Source organism: Barbus barbus (assembly GCF_936440315.1).
Source record: "Barbus barbus genome assembly, chromosome: 13".
Taxonomy (NCBI): Eukaryota; Metazoa; Chordata; class Actinopteri; order Cypriniformes; family Cyprinidae; genus Barbus; species Barbus barbus.
In genome coordinates, this window is record NC_136741.1 from 22,425,528 (window position 1) to 22,445,178 (window position 19,651).

The following is a 19,651-nucleotide window of genomic DNA, read 5'->3' on the forward strand; positions in this document are numbered from 1 at the left end:
GTGGTTCCATTGTCTAATTTTTATCCAGATGTAGCTCTTTGATAATAAAGTTGCCCATAATTGGTGCAAAACATTTCAACATTTTCAAGCAACAAAGGCGAATTAAAAAGACAAATCAAGGCAAAACTTGTAGTCTCAGATTTATTGTATTCAGAATTTAAATTGGTGTCAAGTCAATCAATACAAAATAAATCTGGTTGAACATAGTTTATTTTTGGTAGCGTTTTTTTCAGCTTATAACAGGGACTGTAAAATATGCTCTGGAAGCTGTTTGAATACATGGGAAAGTCTACGGTAGTACAGTCACCACACAGTAAATGAAGCTCTCCTCTTTCAACTCGGCAAGTACACAAAGTTTAGGAGGGATGGTCCATGGAAATGCCATTGTGCCTGTTTTTTGCTGTAACAGATCTCCCTTGAATGTGAGGTAACTGGACATTTGAAGCCCATAAGTCATTGTCATCAGTTACAGGCTGGCAGTATTGTACTTTTTACAGCAAATAGGTAAACAAACACTGACAGCCATTGCATAATGACAAAAATCATATTCGTCAACAAAAATACAGCAGGGAGCTTGTAACAGCACAAAACATTCAACCAGGACTTTCAGGACTTGTATAACACATCCCCGATCCAGTGAAACCATGGTACTGCTTGTGGTTAGACTAATGAGACTGAAATCCTGTTGTTGTGAAGGGCCTAATTGGCTTCAGTGGTTTCTGTGTGTATATATTTCATTCAAGTCTCACTTTCTCAGTGCAGAAATAAAACAATTCAGTGACTGGGAGCACATATTCTCCATTACATTCGTTCTGGTGTCAATTTAGTGTAGCTGGGTTGATTAAAAATGGCAGTGCCGCCACCAGACAAGAGATGTATGTTATGGGTAACTACCATCAACGCACAGAGCAACCTAAAACTTATTCTATGTTTAAGAAATCATTGTCCTCATCTCCTCATTAACAGGGGATAGCTGTCTGGCTAGAATATAGCACCATAGATGGTTTGAGTTGTAAGAAGGTTCAGAGTGATCTAGTTGCAGGTAAGGAAGATAGGATGCCGGGTTGGGAGGGGGGCGCTTCTCCTTAATAGCGTCTACTGCTGACAGAGGAGACGCTGGTTTTGCTGATGGAGCTACCACCGTATCCGGAGCTACCACCGTATCCTGATCCACCTCCAAATCCTGAAGCGCTACTGAAACCACCGCCATAGCCGAATCCAGAGCCGCTACCAGAGAAACCTGCAAGAGAAAGAAAATTTAGACACGTATCTAACATGACCTGGAGAATGAGATTCTAAGAAAGATGAGAGATTCAGAGAGAGAGAGTTTTATTTACCAGATGAGAGACCTCCAGAGGTCTGTTGCACATGAATGGTGGCTGAAGCTCCACCACTGGACAGTCTAGAGTAAAGAAGACAATAGGTTTGCTAACTGATGTTTGTTCGAACCTCAAGGTTTGTCGAAAAGATTTGAGAGTGTAAATATCAAATAAATGTTCTTTTAAAACTTCCTACCTGCTCTCCTCTCCTTCCAGCAGCTTTCTGTAGGTGGCGATCTCAATGTCCAGGGCCAGTTTGACGTTCATGAGCTCCTGGTACTCGCGCACCTGGCGGCCCATGTCTTGCTTGGCCCTCTGGAGGGCTTCCTCGAGTTCCCTGATGCGGAGCTTGGCGTCCTTCACTGCCAGCTCTCCACGTTCCTCAGCCTCAGCAATCTGAGCCTCCAAGTTGGCACGCTAAAGTGACAATAACATACATAAAGTCAGCTTCTTTACATAAACAGTATATGAACTATTTATGTATCAACCCTTGCTCATCATTACCTGTCCCTTGACAGCATCAATCTCGTTCTGCAGGCGGGCGATCATACGGTTGAGTTCTGCGATCTCAGACTTGGTTGAGCGGAGGTCCTCACCATATTGACCAGCAGAGGACTGCATCTCTTCAAACTGTAACATATATTTTGACACAAATGAGCACTTGCGATAGATGAGGTGATTTTCAAGAGTTGAAGTTATGAGAGTCGACCGACCTTCTGTTTGTACCAGCCCTCTGCTTCGGCACGGCTGCGGTTAGCGATGTCTTCATACTGAGCACGAACTTCAGCCACAATGGAGTCCATGTCCAGGTTTCTGCTGTTGTCCATCTCCACAATGACTGATGTGTCCTTGATCTGAGACTGGAGCTCACGCAGTTCCTGCAAATGCAGACCAAACAATCAGTAAATTACCTTCCTTTACAAAGCAGCAGTACTAACAAGTTTTGGTTAGCCAAACATAACAGAATTGAACTTACAGTCTCATAGACTGCCCTGAGGAAGTTGATTTCATCCTGAAGAGCATCAACCTTGGCCTCAAGCTCAACCTTGTTCATGTAGGCTGCATCAACATCCTAAAAGAAAATGACAGGACATTATACCCTATTGCTGTTGCAAACCTTAATGGAGTGAAAAAAGTAGGTCTTTTAAAGAAAAAGATAAATGGTCTTCACCTTCTTGAGCAGAACAAACTCATTCTCTACTGAAGCACGCTTGTTGATCTCATCTTCGTACCTGTTAAGAGAAAGGAAATGTGAGTAAATCTATTCTGTTTCCATTGGGGTTTGTTTTCCAACTGATCATTCAATTTCAAAATTACAACTCACTTGTTCTTGAAGTCCTCAACCAGGCCTTGCATGTTCTTCAGCTCTCCTTCCAGCTTCATCTTTTCATTTCCCAGGCCATCGAGCTGTCTGCGCAGGTTAGAAATGTAGGCCTCAAACATAGCATCGATGTTGGAGCGGGTGGTGGTCTGTTCCTGGAGGAGACTCCATTTGGTCTCCAGCATCTTGTTCTGCTGTTCCAAGAAACGCACCTGTGGAAAGAAAGAAAGAATTTTGTGGTTTTTATTTGAAGATTGTCAGTTTCAAGTTCCTTGGAGGTTAAAAATGTAGTTGAGAAAGACTGCATTCTGAAAAAAGTAGTAAATGAATGAATGAAGTGGATTGATGGTTTTGTCTGTCTTGTATGACTCCTTTGTAGTCCTAGCTCTTTAAGTCTCTTTGTGCATGCTCTCTGGAAGCATTGTTTAAGGGAATACAAATGACCATGAGTCATTTTAGCAGGCATTTTTCTGGAGGGTGGAGTGAGGGAAGGGGGGAAGGGAAGGTGAAAGTGGACTGACTGGGTGTGGCAGTGCTGCACACAAGCTACAAACTCCTAGACTGGAAAAAACTTCCAGTAATGGCCTCACCCCAAACCAGCATTGCTTCACAGATAAAACAGAGCAACGACATCAGAGAAACAAGACATACCTGCCACACCCTAAGGCAGGTTTTGTGTGTGGTCTTTGGAGGTCAGCCATATATGGCAGCACCTGTCTAGTTCGTAATCTACTTGTCTTTATATATATTTTTTAGATGTTTTTTTTTCTAGATGTATGCAACCTGGATGTACCCTGGACATTTTAGTGCCCTTTTCCTCAAGACTTCTTTTTCATACTCTTACATTAACAATGATTTACATTTCCCTGTTATCTTAAACCTCATAAAAAGTTCAAAGGCATTTATTGGCCATAGTCTTTGACCTGTAACCTGCTAGAAAGTTATAAAGCAGAGTAAAAGGTTGGAGCATCTGGTGTCTATGGTCCTGATGACTCATTCTGGTCACACACTGCCTACTGCAAATTCTCCCAAAGGCACTAAAAAATAAAGGTGTGTGTGCATATGCTGACTGCATGGCCTTCAGGGTGTGTCTTCTGTCCACATTTGCTCAGAAAGTTGTGAAGTGTTTGTTTGCAGCCAAATATGGGTGTAACATACAGATGACTAAAGCTTTTTTTTTTTTTTTTTTTACTTTTTTTTTTAGAAAGAGGATAAGATATAAAATGCATGGCACAAATGGATCTGAATGACAATTTCAATTTCACAAGCTGTGTAATTTTTGTGGTGTAATAAAGTCTAGACTTTGGATTATACACACACTGGATTCATCTAGTGCGCTCTATATACAGTAGTGTGTATCTATGACTCACATGGTTGCTAGGTTATTACCTAAACTCCACCCATATTTGGATAGCCTCAGTCATGGGTTTTTGAGGACTTTTTTCCAAGGCTAAAGCCATACTTAGAGAGATCTAGTACAAATGGTTTAACATTTACTTTAGCTGATTAGCCTCTTACTACTGCTTTGCTTGTACTGCCCGATTAGTAAAGATACTGTCTCTGGTGTAATCAGATGCAACTTTTACATCTATGAAAAAAAAAGTCGCTTGCAGATATGCTGAAAGAAAGCTATTGTGCAAGAGAACACATTTTTAAGTGTCACTCAGTTTTTTATACAGCTGCAAGCTATTATGTTGTGTAATAATACTAAAGGCATCCAGTGTTAATAGTCACTCGTTCAAAGGTCATAATTAGTAATAAAATAAGAATTCTGTATTTGAATGCACTACAGGTACATTGCACAGCGATATCATTATGTAAATTTGCATGATATGTAAAAGTCAGTGTTATTTTAAGAGAGACCGAATGCATGAATACTCACTTTGTCAATGAAGGAGGCGAAGCGATTGTTGAGGGTTTTGATCTGCTCTTTCTCCTGAGTGCGGACAGTCTGAATCATGGGGTCAATTTCCAGGTTGAGGGGGGCCAACAGGCTCTGGTTGACGGTCACAGCGGTGATGGGAGGTGGAATGAAGCTACCACCAAAACCTCCACCAAGACCACCACCGTAGCCTCCACTCATGCTGCTGCTGCTGAAGCCGTAGCTGCCACCTCCAGCACCAAATCCTCCACCGAAGCCTGGACCAGCACCCATGCCAGATCTCCTGACGCTGGTTACGGTGCTGACCCTGCTAGAGCCGGCAGGAACTGCGTAGGCTGACTGGCTGGAGTAGCCAGACTTCCTGATGGAGCCACCACTGCTGTAACTGATAGACCTGGTGCTTGACATGGTGCCTGTGTGTTTGAGTAGCTGAGAAGGAGGTACGAGAGTGCTCTCTGAGAGAGGAGTGGAGGAGCTTGCTCACAAAGGAGAGTCAAAGTCCCTCTGCGTGTCTTTCTGCAGCTGGCTGACCATTTTTATACACAAAGGAGGCGGAGCTGCCTGCTCACACACATACACTCGCATACAGATGCACCCTGACACACGCCCTACCTGTTAGACAGGTACAGAGAGAAAGTGGCAAGATAAATGGTGTCACACCCAGCCCCAGGCTTCGCCTCAGGTGGAGTGAGAAAACAGGAGGAGAGGCAGAGACTTGAGGACAGACATTCCAGTAGAACCTCTGAAGAAAAATTAAGAAAAGACTGTGTAGCTCTCACAGGCTGCCAGCGGGTGTGTTTCTGCCTCAGTATCTGGTTGGCTGGAGAGCCGTAGAGAGCGAGTTGACCTCTGCTCTTCTCAACAGGGTGGGGCGCGAAGCAACTTTCACATTTATGAATGGCTTTTTTCCATCTACTTTTGCCAGTGTTTGGAACTGGCAGGGGTTTTTTTCCCCCAAGAGCTGAAGAGTTGCATTGTGGAGATTAACAAGGGGAAAAAAGAACAGGGAACTCAGTTTCCGTCCGTACTGATGTTGGAAAATGTGCGCACACACTTCTGCACAGTAGCTAATGCAGCTAACGTGTTCTATGGCACTAAACTCCACCAGATGTGTGTACATATGAGTGTGTGTGTTTGAGGTGGAGCAAAGTGGTGTGATAGAGCTGTGGAGAAACAATGAGAAAAGTTGCCACAAAAATACAGTACACTTAGCTCTACCTGGAAACTTCTTCAGGATCATTCACTTCCCACGCCCTGCATAGTCAGACCATTTCTCATTTCTAGTTCAAGTCAACATAAGCCAACTGCTTGGTGTCACAGCCAGCGCTGCTGGGCATTTGATAGTATTACACAAGCATCTACAACTATCATGACACAATGATAGTATAAAGCAGGTGTGAAAGGTGTGAGATCATTGCACGGCAATCATCACTTTGTATGAGTGTTTGTGATGAGTAATAAGATCCAGCTATGTCTCTAGCAATGGCGTGCATAAGCTCCCTTAAAGACGTCAGACATACAAGGGAAGGAAAGGCAAGAAAATGCATGTCCGGGCTGGATCTCCGGGACATTGTGGAGAGGGTTTACTGCAGCAAACCATTACAGTAATCAGACAAGGGTTTGACCAGGGGTTTGGCCGGAGTGTCTAGAGTATGATTTTGGGCATTATTATTACATTATTATTATTGTGCACACATATTAGTGTGCATGCATGTTTTTGTATCTGATTTTATCTGATCTGATGTTAAGAAGTGTTATGCATATTTTCTAAGTCATTTGCTCTTAAAAACATAACAGGGTTTGGCACCTTGGCATTATTGCAATGCAACCCGCATTTGTGTTGCAAGAGTGTATTGTGAGTATGAATATGCAAATATTAGTGTATTGTGAGAAGAATGTGAAATATGTATCTGTCAGCAGATAGACACAGAGGTAAGTGCAATACAATCAACAGGTTTATTGAGTAGTAGCAGAGGGGAATAAGATGAGCAGAATGTCCAGGTATAAGCAGGCGGGGAATGGGAATGTCTCTAGGGGACAATCTGAGTGTGAATGTCCTTTTTCCTTTTCCAGAGGATCCGGAGGTAACAGTGGAGTGTGGAGACGGTGGAGAACTGGAGCGCTGGAGAACAGGGATAGGAACACTGGAGCAACTGTTAAGTAGACAAAAGGTAAGTGGGGTCAGGTTAGTCAACATGGAATGTTTGAGACCAGACAGTGAGTGAACGGGAGGAGTGCAGGGATACATTGCTGTTGATTAGTGCTGACAGGTGGCGGTGATCAGAAATCAGGTGATTGGGATCTGCTGAATGTCGTTGGTGGAGAATGCGGTGACTGTGGTGACTCTCTGACAGTATCAAGGTTGATGACAGTAGATATTAATGTCACTAAATAATAATTTAGATGTAATAATACACACACACGTAAAGAGATATATGGATATGTATGTAAATAAGCATTTATCTATGTATTAAAGGGACATGTTTGATGATGAGAGATAAAGATCTGTAGCATTTGGCAAATTCCTAGTTTAAGAACTGATGACAAGAATGGACACACCCTTTATTTGGATAATCAACTGACTTACCGCACTGAAAAAAAACATTGAAATTATGCTTTAAAATACAAAAAAAATGTACATGTGGATTAACATATAGCACCGACTGGACCCACACTTGAATACTTTTTCCAATGTGGTTTTATTTCAATAAGAGCAGTTCAGATCTACTTTGTCACATTCTTCACAAAAAAAAAAAGAAAAAAAAAGACTAAGGTATGCGGCCAGGCCACCTGTCAGTCACAAGGGTGGAATTATTTTTCCACAGTATTGTAAAACACTAGCGGTGCAGAACAGAACATCTTCTGATATGTATTTTAACGGCACCCAATAGTCTAGACGTGATTAAATGAAGATGAAATCTTGTTTTTAATCCAGTTTAGTCCAGTCAGAGTAGTATTTCTGAAAGGGATTAACAAGAGAAACATACTAAACAGCTGTCTGCATTTTAAAAGCATGCAAAACAAAAGTCAACAGGACAAAAACACAACTGAACAACACATTCATTAATCTGAATTTTTAATAATGCATGGGGGGGATGGGATTGTTATTACTTTTTTCATTGTCCTTTTCATGGACGGTACATTCAGTATTTCCATTTCAAACCACTTTGAAAAGGACTCGTTATTTTAGGTTTTCTTTCCCGTTAAGCATTTACAACAATATACAGAAATAATTACTTTAAACTCTACAATTACTGATCACTAAACAACGAGACCATCTACTGCTAAATATTGCACAACTGGATTAACATGCCTTTTAGAGGCCTGTTCACTTGCCTGGGGGACTTTGCTGTGGTATGTCTGTTCTGCATGTAAGACTGCCTTGAAGCTGTCAGGCTAGAATCAACAGATTTTATACATCTTGTATTTGGTAAATGGGCATGTAAATGAGGTATGTTGACATTTAGACAGTATCATGCCAATTTTGTAAAGACATGTTTGTGACTTCAAAAGAAAGGGGTTTCTTAAGAAGGAAGGCCTGCATCAACAAACTGGATCCAACTCACATTTACAGCGTGAAGTAAATCTTCTTACCCAATAAACAAACCCAGGTTTAAAGAGAAGAGACTCAATTAACTCAATTCTAAGAATTCAGGTGAATGAAACCAGTCGGGTCTCTATTTCTAGACTATGGAGGCTGGACTGAAATCCACTCCCATGATATGCGACACCCGTCCCTGTTCGGCAGAACTTGCCTTCTTAAGAAGCAATAAAAAATGTTATGTCAATGACAGTCATGATTTACACACATTTCATCCACCCAAAGTTGCTATTGTCTAACATTTTCTCTTCAAGGTTATCAAGATATGTTCTAGATATTCCATGCACAAGACAAACAAGCAACAACTATACAAAAGTGCATCTTAATTGCATGTGCACAGGCAGGCCTTTTCTTACAACACTCATCATGACCATCAATGTGTAATAGGTGGATCCAGAAAACACCCTATAGTACTTCATTAAATCACCTCTAATTTTTACACAACAAAACATTTGATGGGAATTTTAGGTTGTGGTTTTCTTTTTTATTTAATTAAACTTTTTTTTTATTTGATCAGATGTCAACCCTTGTGAAAAAGAAGTGTGCTTAATTGCAGTAAAAGTGTACTTTTTGTGAACTTCAATTATTAAAAGTATACTTTTTTTTAAAAAGTGCACGTGCAGATAATATAATATAATCTAAATTAAAGGCTACTTAAGTGTAATTAAAGAGAGTAAACTTTAATAACAATAGGTCTTAATATATAATTGCACTTTTTAAAAATGCACTTTATAATAATGTCTAATTAAGTATTACTTAAACATACATTTTACATAATTGTGATTTTATTGTTTTAAATAAGTACACTTATTTTGATATATTTATCAATATACTAAAGCACATGCAAAATAATTGATTTTAATTTCAACTTAAGTATTCTTCAAACTTACATTTGTTAATGTATTTTAAATGTATTTAGTCTATGTGCATTAATGCACTTGAAGTGCATTTTTCTTCTAAACTTAAATACACTTGAATTATACAGTATACTCCAATAAAACGTGTGCACTTTTAAAACTGTTCATCACCAGCTCTTGTACTATGAACTCTATGAAGTTTAATTTTCAACATAAAATTTGATACAGTGTCATTTATGAGATTACTGTATTTGTATGTAATATTACTGTACTTTACATCTGTGTACATAATACTTTCAATATCATTATGTTGTTCTCACTTAAACACATTTAATTGCATTAATTGCAAGCAAAAGTTTAACAGATCTAAACAAAATTTATTTGCATTCAAATACATTTGATTTTAATTAGACTAGGCTACACTGCACTGTAAAAAATGACAGACTTTTAGTTAGGTTAATGAGTCATGAATGAGTGTAACAATAGTCTTTGGTCTAACTACACAATGAATTAGGACAACTTAAATTTGAACAGAATTGAAAAGCCTGAAATCACGTATCTCTTTTGTTTTATGCGCATGCGCCAAAAATACTTCGTCATGATGGCGCACTACTTCAGCAGCGTTTGCAAAATGATATTAATAACTGTTCTTTCTGTTTAGAAAACAATGAAACGTCTTTACATTTATTCTTGAATTGCTCTTACACTTTTTGGGGGGGATGTGCATATATCCATGGCCGTTGTGGCCGGGCCGAAGTCCAAGTTGCTCTTGACTTTATCAAATGTTATGTGAATCCTAATTTTGAGTTTACTTATAGCAATGTAATTTTTGGCTTTCATGAATGTGAAAAAAAGGTGATACTTATTTCATAAACCTTATTTTCCTGTTAGCTAAATATCATATTCACAAATGTAAATTTTCTAAATGCACACCTCTTTTTATAAGATTCAAACTTGAATTGAAAATGTAATTTAAATCTATTGAATTCTCTACGAACTTGAAACCAATAAGAGCAGTGGCTTTGTTGCACTTCCTCTGGACTGAAAAACTGAATGACCCTGGGCTGTTGTTGTGATTTGACGATGACTATTGTTATTGTTTTTTTTTTTTTTTCATGCATTCAATATATATATATATTTTTTTTAGTTTGAAAAATGCCTTGCGTGACATATTTCTGGAGTCGCGAAGCGTGAGCTGATCAAACGAAAACAGAGGCGGCGTGTTTGGATGATTACAGATGAGATTTTCTGTACCGCAGATAAAGAATCAAGTATATCTTGATATAAGCTTTCTTTATTCTTAATTTAGTTTTGCCATTCCTGCAGCTTTCACACCCGGCAGTTCTTGCTATATGGACTCGGGAGGGGAATCGCGTGCGTGGACCAAGGCATTTGACTGCTGAATATACAATATTGTATTTTTAACTAAACGATTTAAAATTCAATTCAACGCTACTAAACAAAATTCAAAGATCCGATCTTATAATATTTAATGTCGATATTATAACCACCAGTAATATTCAATAACAGCCACCTCTAGAAATAATGTTGTAGTGTTTTTGTGTTGCATTTGAAGAGCAAGATGCATTACTGGTTGTGTTTGTAATGTGTAATATTTTTGTACTTATCCGGAGTAATTCATTTTGCAGGATCAGTACAGATTTGTTGCTGGAGATACAGTGTGGAAACACGTGATGTTAGAAGTAAGTCAGCTCACCCTGATCACACATGACAAGCTAAAAGTGCTATATTAAGTCACTATCCCTATGGATTTTAAATGCTTTGAATCTTTTCCATTTGCAAGTAATATATTCCCACCTGTGCATTTACAGATCTCCCTCTAACCATCATATATTTTACAGGTAACAAAACAAAGGAAGAGGACAGCAACTTTACTGTGTCAGTCGTGGCAAATACAGGAACATTCTTTATGAAGATGTGCGAGAGAAGCTTGGAAGGCAAGATGAGGGAAAAAAATTTAAGGTACCTTTCTTCATTTTCATAGATTGTGGGATATTAATCTATATTTGGGTAATTGATAAAGTTATGTTTTATTCCCTGCAAAGTAGGAATAAAAATGTTTGTAAAAATGTTATCTATTTTTAAAGCCCCGTGTCAGTGAAGATGGTGTGATCAGGAAATCTAGTGTTTGTAAGAAATCTGAAGGAACATCTCCCAGCATTCTACTACGATGTTGCCCAGATGATTGAGGTAATTCACCTCTTAGGTGATGTAGATGTGGTCAAAAGTTTACATACACCTTTCTGAATAAACTGCTTCATCAGAGCATGATTCTATCCCTCTACCTTCTTACTGGTTAAATTATTAACATTTTGCAGATACTGCAAGGTGTATACATACTTTGAACTGCAACTGTGTCTATTGCTTTCACTCAACTGAACCATTTATAATGACTGGATATGTTTTATAACAATTGTTCTTCTTTCTTTCCTCAATGAATTTTTTTCTGACTTTCCTGCCTCTTTGGAACATTTCCGTTCAAAGAGACTGTGGAGAGATGGTGTGCAGCTTCATGACATTTGAAGTTTACTGCCAATGGAGAGTGTCCGGGAGCTCCATTGGCTGGTGGTAAGATCCCGAGCCGGAACAGTGTCTTGAGGACCTCACCGTCGAGGGTGCTGGTGAGGGCGAGCGGCACGAATGCCCTCGTGAAGGGGAGCGGGTCGTGGCTCACCTGAGCCAAGGCGATGAACTTGGTTCTTTCATCTATTTTTTTAAGGTCTCGGTTTCTGTTACACAGTCATGGTTGTAGAATAAGGCGCACGAAGACAGGAGTATTTAATATGCATCAACACCCGTAGACCATTCAAAATTAACATTAAGCTGAGACCCAGGGCATACACAAACTGAAGGCTTATAAAGGACAGGAACGAAAGGAGCAAACGAGATAATTAATACAAGACAGGTGAAAAGAATAAACAATGATTAACTAATGACAGGAAACAAACTAAAAAAGGGCAAAACGGAACTCAACGGGAACACACACGTGACAATTAGTAGTACACTTTAACCATATTTTAAAGACACTAGAAACAAAGTACATATAAAGATGTACTAAAAAGTACAAAAGTGATACATTTGAAGTTAATTACAAATACAATGTATTTAAGCGTCGAAAATAACATTTAATTTGCACTTATGTGTGTTCTTTTAAAGTATATTATTTCTTCAATAAGTACACTTTATAAAAGTATACTTAAGTGCACTTCTTTTTCACAAGGGAAGTCATTAAATTATTTTAACGACAACAGACATTGCAGAAAAACTTGGCCATTATGATTATGTGTGCAGCACTGAGCCAGATACTTTTGTATCTACTGTGTGTTTATTTTCCGTTCTTCCTTATTTGATTTGTTTTAAAAAGCCAAGGAGTGAAAGAAGTGTATAAACGGCCCTGTCTCTACATGCCTCTTTTCTCCTCCTTCTCCAACCTCATAACCTGAGTATGCCTTCTTTTAGTGAATGAGTGTTGGCTTAAAGAATTTAGAGAAACTCATTCTGGAGTATCTTATTACTCACTGTCAGTGAGTTGCAACTTCTGAAAATGCTGTGAACCAACGGAGAATACCTTCAAACAATGAGGGTGCTCATATAAACAGCTGCAATCATACCTCTTAGTGTGTCAGTTCACAGAGTTCACAGTTTTTATGTGTTTTAGGCACACCCATAATTTCAACAGATTTACTACTGAATTCAATAGAAATTGAATCTTTATATATATATATATATATATATATATATATATATATATATATATATAAATGTCAGTTTGGGGCAAGTTGTTATATGTTTTATATTGTGCTATATTATGCAATTCAGTAATTATAATTTATGTTAATCATAACCTTGGTTTGACATTTTTGTATATTATGTTCTTCATATATTTTATTTTTATTTTATTGTAGTCATTTATTTGTGTGTTTTCTGCTTAAATATGAATGACAATCCATTAAAACAGATATTTGAGGGCTTCCGTATTAAATTCCACATTCTGTATTAAAACAATTATCAAATAATGATCAAAAATGCATTTTCCAATTGACAACTTGCCACATGAATGTGCTAACATATCCTGTCAACATTTTTTAAAATTTTTCCTCTGCACAATAAAGTTTTTAGACTTTAAAGTACAGAATACAGAAACTAAGAAAATCTACCCTTAAAAATGCAGGAATTTTCTCTTTATTTTACGAGCATTTCTGACATTTATACACCATTTCAAAAGACCACTGAATTAAAAACAGCTGGAATGGTTAAGCAACAAAATCTGACCAAAAGACATTACATGACAAGGTTCACTTTTTTCACAATCTGTGATTCATTCTATAAAAATGTACAAGTTAGACACTTGAAAGAGCAGAATTAAAAAAAAGCGAGATGGAGATTTATGGGTGCTTGAACATTATTGCAGCTCCAGGCAGGACATTAAGACTTCATGAATGAAAGGATTTGCTTTAATACGGCTGATACATCAGTTAATTGCCAGTTGCTCATGGCCATTTACTACTCATTGGGATATCATTACTTCAGACAGCAATTACCTACTTGTTCAACATCATGTTGAGCAATTACTCATTCATAAAGTCAGCTCTTTTTCCAAAGAAAACAGGTTCAGAGCTGTCCATATTATTATAGCCAGACAAGTGTAAGCCTAAAGGTGCAGTTAAAAAAATAAGTAATAAAACATAATAATACTTAAACTTAGAATGAACTAAGAGCTTTAAACTTGACAGCAGGTGTGATCCACAGGTGTGAAGCAGATATAAATAAAACGCATACAGTAGCTCAAGACAGCAGCATACAATGATCAATGTTGAGTAATATTTTCTCTATGACCTATAAAGTTTCAGTGAAACTTGGTTCAAACAAAAATTTGGTTCAGAAACATTTTTGTTAAGTCTCTTAACAACCCTATATAGCAATCAATTAAATGGTCTAAATGTATTTATATGTATTTATATAATCTGTGGAAGGCAAAGGACCATGAAATGTTTGACCAATTAGATAATTCATTCCAAACATTACGACAGGCTGTCTTACCTGACTGTCAACGTATGTATTTGCATAACAATGTCGCAGACATGATACGTCATCAGCGTGGTTCATTAGGCCTACGCTATTGCAGACAGAGGAAGGCGTTATTATTGTAATATTATGCACTTTGTACCATAATATTTTCTCACCAGTGAATGAGACATAAGGTAATGTGACAGCGTTGCATTCAAATCTCCACCAACGCCGTCTCTCATCTTGTGTTTTGGAGGAGGCGTGGCTTTACAGAGGGATTAGCTATGCAGTGAAGGTGGGATCTTGCTTTCAAATCTAGCTTTCTATTTCTAGCCTTTCCGAAATCCCCTAACCTACCTTTAAGCAAATTACCTTTAATAATAATGAATTCCACAATTTTTGGCAATAATTATATTACCTAATTATTTAGGCTACTATTTATTTATTTTTTATTTTTTTAATAAAATCATGTAAGTTTTCATAGTTTTAATTTTTTACATATTTTATGCAAAAAACATTTCTTAAATATTTTAAAATCCTAATATTGAATTTAATTCAGCTTGAGGATTTCTGTCACTATCTGTCGATCACAAACATCCATAAAACAAACACTAATACAGTGAGATAGGCTATTTACAATTTAGGATAAATGCAACAGGCTCCAGCATTCCACAAATCTACATAGGACAAGCAGTTTTGAAAATGGATGGACGGATTTTGCTTGCAAAAAAATATAATTTTTCTAATGACTTTTCAAAGGCTGTCAATTCAGAAAGAAGCTTTTGCATCCAGATGGTAGTTACATCATCAACCAGTAGATGCTAACCAGCTAAACTCGGAGACTTCCCAATATTGTCTAGACCTGATGGTCTTTTAGGCAGTGACAGAGTCAGAGAGATGAAGTCAGAGAAGGGCGGCTGGGTGGTGTACAATTGTTCATTTCTTCATCATTAGCGGATAGTCATATTTTCCCATCTTATGGTAATGCCACTTTAATCTAGCAGCTAACAGTAACATGACCACAGAGTGTTTTTCCCATGGAAGTGCTTGTCTGTTCTAAAATTAGTTTTGGATTCCTATTTTGAAGTATTAGCATAAAGCAGTGAGATCACATTTGTTTACAAAGGATAAAATATCTTAGATCGGACTTGTCTCAACAGTCAGAAGATGGTATTCCTGTAACATTTACTATTGTTGCTTTTTGTTTTTACAGTGCCTAGCAACCACTGAGTTTATGACAAAGACTTCCTGTCAACGGTAATACAGTGAGCTTTGATTCAGTCCTCCTCTTCATTTCATTCACTTCATGTTTTCCATTCATAAGCTTAAAAATAGTAGTGAACTGCACTTTTTAAACATTTTGACTCACTTTTGCAATATAGATGCATACTTTAAACTAAATAATGTATTTCAATTGTCGTTTTCATAAGTAATATGCATATAGAGAAAATTAGGTAACAGTAGTAACCTACTGCTGAAGTTTTGTTATGTAACAACAGCCTTGTAGCTCCACCTTCTTCTGTTAAAGGGGGTCGGCTTCCTGCTAGAACTACGCAAGGGAAAAAACAGACATTAGCTCACTTGTAGGTTTTTTTCTGTTACTAGTGCATTAATGTGTGGTGAATAATGTGTTTTTAAAACCACTGATTCCAGTCATCTTCTATTTCCATGGTGACATACAGTCACAATTCACATACACTCTGCCCTTGGTAACATATGCCAAGCACTTTCACCATAGCAACCTCACAGTGGAACATACAAACTCGAGCTTTTCTTGCCCAATGCCACTGAAACATCTGCTGTTTGTTATCTGTTGTACTCTGTCTAATCTGTTGCACTTGTATTTGTGCACACACATTTTTCTTATTAGTTTTGACATTATCTATCCTTTAGTTTAGTCTTTAGTTACCCATTTGATGACAACTATGTTAAAATCTGATAGAATGCACAAAGGAACTGTCAAATGCGATTGCCCATAATGCTGTCAGAACTTTGTCTCAGCTGTGTGAGAAACTTTTAACTTTTTATTCTACTTTACTACTTTCATTTGTGGTCATTACGCTGGAGTAATGAAAGCTGCGATTACTGCATATTAGAAGAATTTCATACTGAAAAAGGATAACATTTTACAATAGTGTTTTTTTTTTTGTTGTTTTTTTAGTATATTAGGTATCATAAAAATTAAAAATTTTTTTACAGCAGTCAATCTAAATTAATATTAATTTCTACATTTCAAATGGTATAACGAAACATTAATGCATTATGAAACTACTCTGAGATTTTAACCAAATAACCTTTCAATAAACAAAATGAATTTTCACAATTGTTGGCAATAATTGAACTTAACAAATTATTTGCTGAATGTTATAAAAATCATGTAAATGTCCTATTTTGATCATTTTCATTTTATACATATTTAGTTAATTAACTAATATTTCATAAATGTTTTTAATTTAAACCAGTGTTTCTATTGCAATCTGTCATAAACACCCTTTATAATGCAAAACTATAATTTTACATCATGTAATTATTTTAACCCTTCAAATGGTATACAACGAATTAATGCATTATAAAGAAACAATAACTAGTAGTATCTAGTATATTAAACTATATTAACAAATGTAAAAAAAAATGTTCACTGTTACTCTAATAAATTTACTGGCATTGATAAACTGAAACTTATTGTAAAATTATTTTATATTACTGTTTGGCTTTATTCTGAGAACACTGTAAAATGAGAATATGAGTTGAGAAACGGTACTCATTCAGTAAATTTGAGGCCATAATAACTGATTTCCCATCAACAAAACAAGCCCTTTAAATGGCATAATTACATAAATACAATGGCAGCGGACAGTCTTTGTAGTAACATTGCTCATAGCAACCCGCACCAACCAATCACATGCATTTCTTTTGTAAACTTTCAACAGGCACGCGCATCTGGGTCAAACCCACAATTTCAACTGTATTATTTCACCTTTACAGTAGATGTTCCCTTGAATTTGCACATTTTTCAGGTGAACTGAATCATATTCGTGGTGTCTAAGTGGGTTTATGTATGTGTTTGCTACATGTAAATGTGACATGCAGCTTTCTCGGTCTGAATGACACACAGTCTTTTCCTAGAGCGACAGGTTAGTGAATGTTCAATCCACAGGGCCTTGAGGGTGTGGATCATGCCAGGCCAAGGTGTTCCTCAGGCTTATCTCTTTGTGACTGCAGTCATCCAAACACAAAAAAAATGTGGGTGGGGTCAAGGGGGTTAGTTTCGCTCTTGTAGTTTGCAGTCTTAGAGCTGAATGAATGTTTTATGAAGAACTTTCTTATTCACAAATTCAGTATCAATAAAATGTATACTAATTATACATTTAATTAATTAACTCATGTGTTACAACAATAATCAAAGATTTTATCTCCCAAAAGATGCTATCACCCTTATGCTGGGGGTATGTGATTGAACAAGTGGACACTCCCTCCACACACATCTACACCCATACAGGTTACTCTCACCTTTACGGGACACTGGAAGTTTGATTAGCTGACAAGCCTTGAACAAAGCCCCCACTGTCAAGTTAAAGACAGACAAGTGTTAGGATTTGCCGCTTCTGGCAGAAGAAAATGTCACTAAATAAGCTCCTTCAGTTTCAGCATTGAGAAACATTGAAGACTAAGAAAACTAAGTGAACATAAGTACACAAGTCTGTACATGCATTACTGCAAATACTGCCTGAAGTAGCTGTCACATGACAATGTATGTATCTTAAAGTGTAACAGTGTTACTTTAAAAGACAAGGTGAAAAAAAGCTTTTATCATACCAGGTCAAATGAGTTGCAGATTACAGTATGCATCTCAAACATCCCTACTTTATAAGATAATTCACTCTCACCCATGCAAAAAAAAAAAAAGCAGCAATAAGATCATATGACAATAATTGATTGATTATGTTGGGAGTGTCTGTGTAAGTGCTCTGTTTTGTGCACCTTGATCTATCAAACTCCACCGGTGCCCACACACTTATACAGTATGAACACACACACACACACACACACACACACACACACACACACACACATACACACACACAAACAGCTCTGGCAGGCTTGCAGCAGCAGTCACTGACCTCATAAACTTATGTATGTTCAAAGGAATGTTCCGTACCTTACTCTGTAGAGTAAACACATACCACTAGCCATATTCATGTTTAATAAACATGATACTCGACATGTTATACAGCATGACTTAAGGATGGTCCAAGGAGTATCTTGTGAGTTTCAATAGGAAAGAAAAATGACCTTTTGTACAAAGGAGTTTACAGGGTCAGTGTCACAAATTTGCTTACATTTGTGTAGTAACCCAGAAATGATGCAGAACAGCACAGAATTTTACACCATAAGTTGTCTTTGCTTCATTTCTTTATAAGTTTAAATGAAATAAAGGTTTTTTTCATTTGGATCCCACTATATGTCTAAAATCTTCTAAACATTGCATTCATATGAGAATCAATTTTGCAGTATCACTTATCTTGCAGAATTGTAGATTTGCAAATTAAGAAGAAGAAGCATTTACTGGATAAAATAAGTCTAATGCCGTTAAAACAGTCCTAAAATGAAGAATAACTTGAACCAGCCATTTCAGCGCTAGTGGTTTGTTGGTTTCTCGAGTTTCATTCCAGTATCGAGTGGACATCAACACCTGAGGAGCAATTGATGGTGACAAATGGAGCAGAATAGCTGAAATAGCTACTTTCATTGTTTACCACAGCTTAAGAATGAGACACACCTCTCAGAAATATCCATCAGTTTATGCAAACAAGGAGAGAGAGAGAGTAAGAAAGAATATGGGGGTGTTTGATGTGTCCCTGCAGCCCAAGTAAAAGGAATGCAAGCACAGCAAACCTGTTACTGAAGACCTTTTAACAAGACAAAGACATCACAAGAAAGCAAAATCAGTGTTAATAAATTCATTGGGTTTCTCTGCTGGTGGAAACAGAAAATGAACAATGGAATTTTTAAATGTTCATTAAAAGCTTTGCAAGTGAAATTGAATGCTGTTCTGCAGATAAAACCCAGCAGTTTTTCCATTAATAACAAAAGTTTTAAGCATTTTGCATTTTCCTAATTGCACGAAAACCTGAATGTATTCAAAACTGTGTCAGTACACGTGCTCAGCCCACTTAGCAATGATTCTGAAAAACTGCACTAAAACACTTACCCTTAAATGCATTTAGAATTTGTTAATTAAAAAATGCACTGTGAAAAAAACCAAAGTATCTGTATTCATATGGCCTAAAGAAATAAAACCTGAATTCTGGAAATGTTGGGACGTTTTTTAAATTTAATAAAATTAAAACTAAAAGACTTTCAAATCACATGAGCCAATATTTATTCACAATAGAACATAAAGAATATAACAAATGCTTAAACAGAGAATTTTTACACTTTTATCCACTAAATGAGCTCATTTCAAATTTGATGCCTGCTACAGGTCTCAAAAAAGTTGGCACGGGGGCAACAAAGGCCTGAAAAAGCAAGACATTTTGAAAAGATTCAGCTGGGAGAACATCTAGCAACTAATTAAGTTAATTGACATCAGGTCTGTAACATGATTATCTATAAAAGGGATGTCTTAGAAATAAAATGGTC

General features: G+C 37.1%; 1 protein-coding gene across 1 annotated transcript; it reads right to left on the reverse strand.

The window, feature by feature from the left end:
- Positions 1-5,290, reverse strand: krt4 (keratin 4). Its single transcript, XM_079432350.1, has 9 exons — positions 4,523-5,290; positions 2,644-2,852; positions 2,491-2,551; positions 2,296-2,391; positions 2,033-2,197; positions 1,824-1,949; positions 1,516-1,736; positions 1,338-1,402; positions 1-1,240 (listed from the first exon to the last, which is right to left on the reverse strand). Exons 1-9 carry the CDS (start codon positions 4,928-4,930, stop codon positions 1,086-1,088), a joined length of 1,506 nt encoding a protein of 501 aa, XP_079288476.1. The 5' UTR covers positions 4,931-5,290; the 3' UTR covers positions 1-1,085.
- Between the last annotated feature and the right edge of the window lie 14,361 nt (positions 5,291-19,651).

Coding starts and splice junctions, on each gene's coding strand:
- krt4 (XM_079432350.1), bottom strand. CDS start 4,930: ATGTCAAGCACCAGGTCTATCAGTTACAGCAGTGGTGGCTCCATCAGG. Junction 1,737..1,823: donor TTGATGCTGTCAAGGGACAG/GTAATGATGAGC, acceptor TTGTCACTTTAG/CGTGCCAACTTGGAGGCTCA. Junction 1,403..1,515: donor CTGGAAGGAGAGGAGAGCAG/GTAGGAAGTTTT, acceptor TCTTTACTCTAG/ACTGTCCAGTGGTGGAGCTT.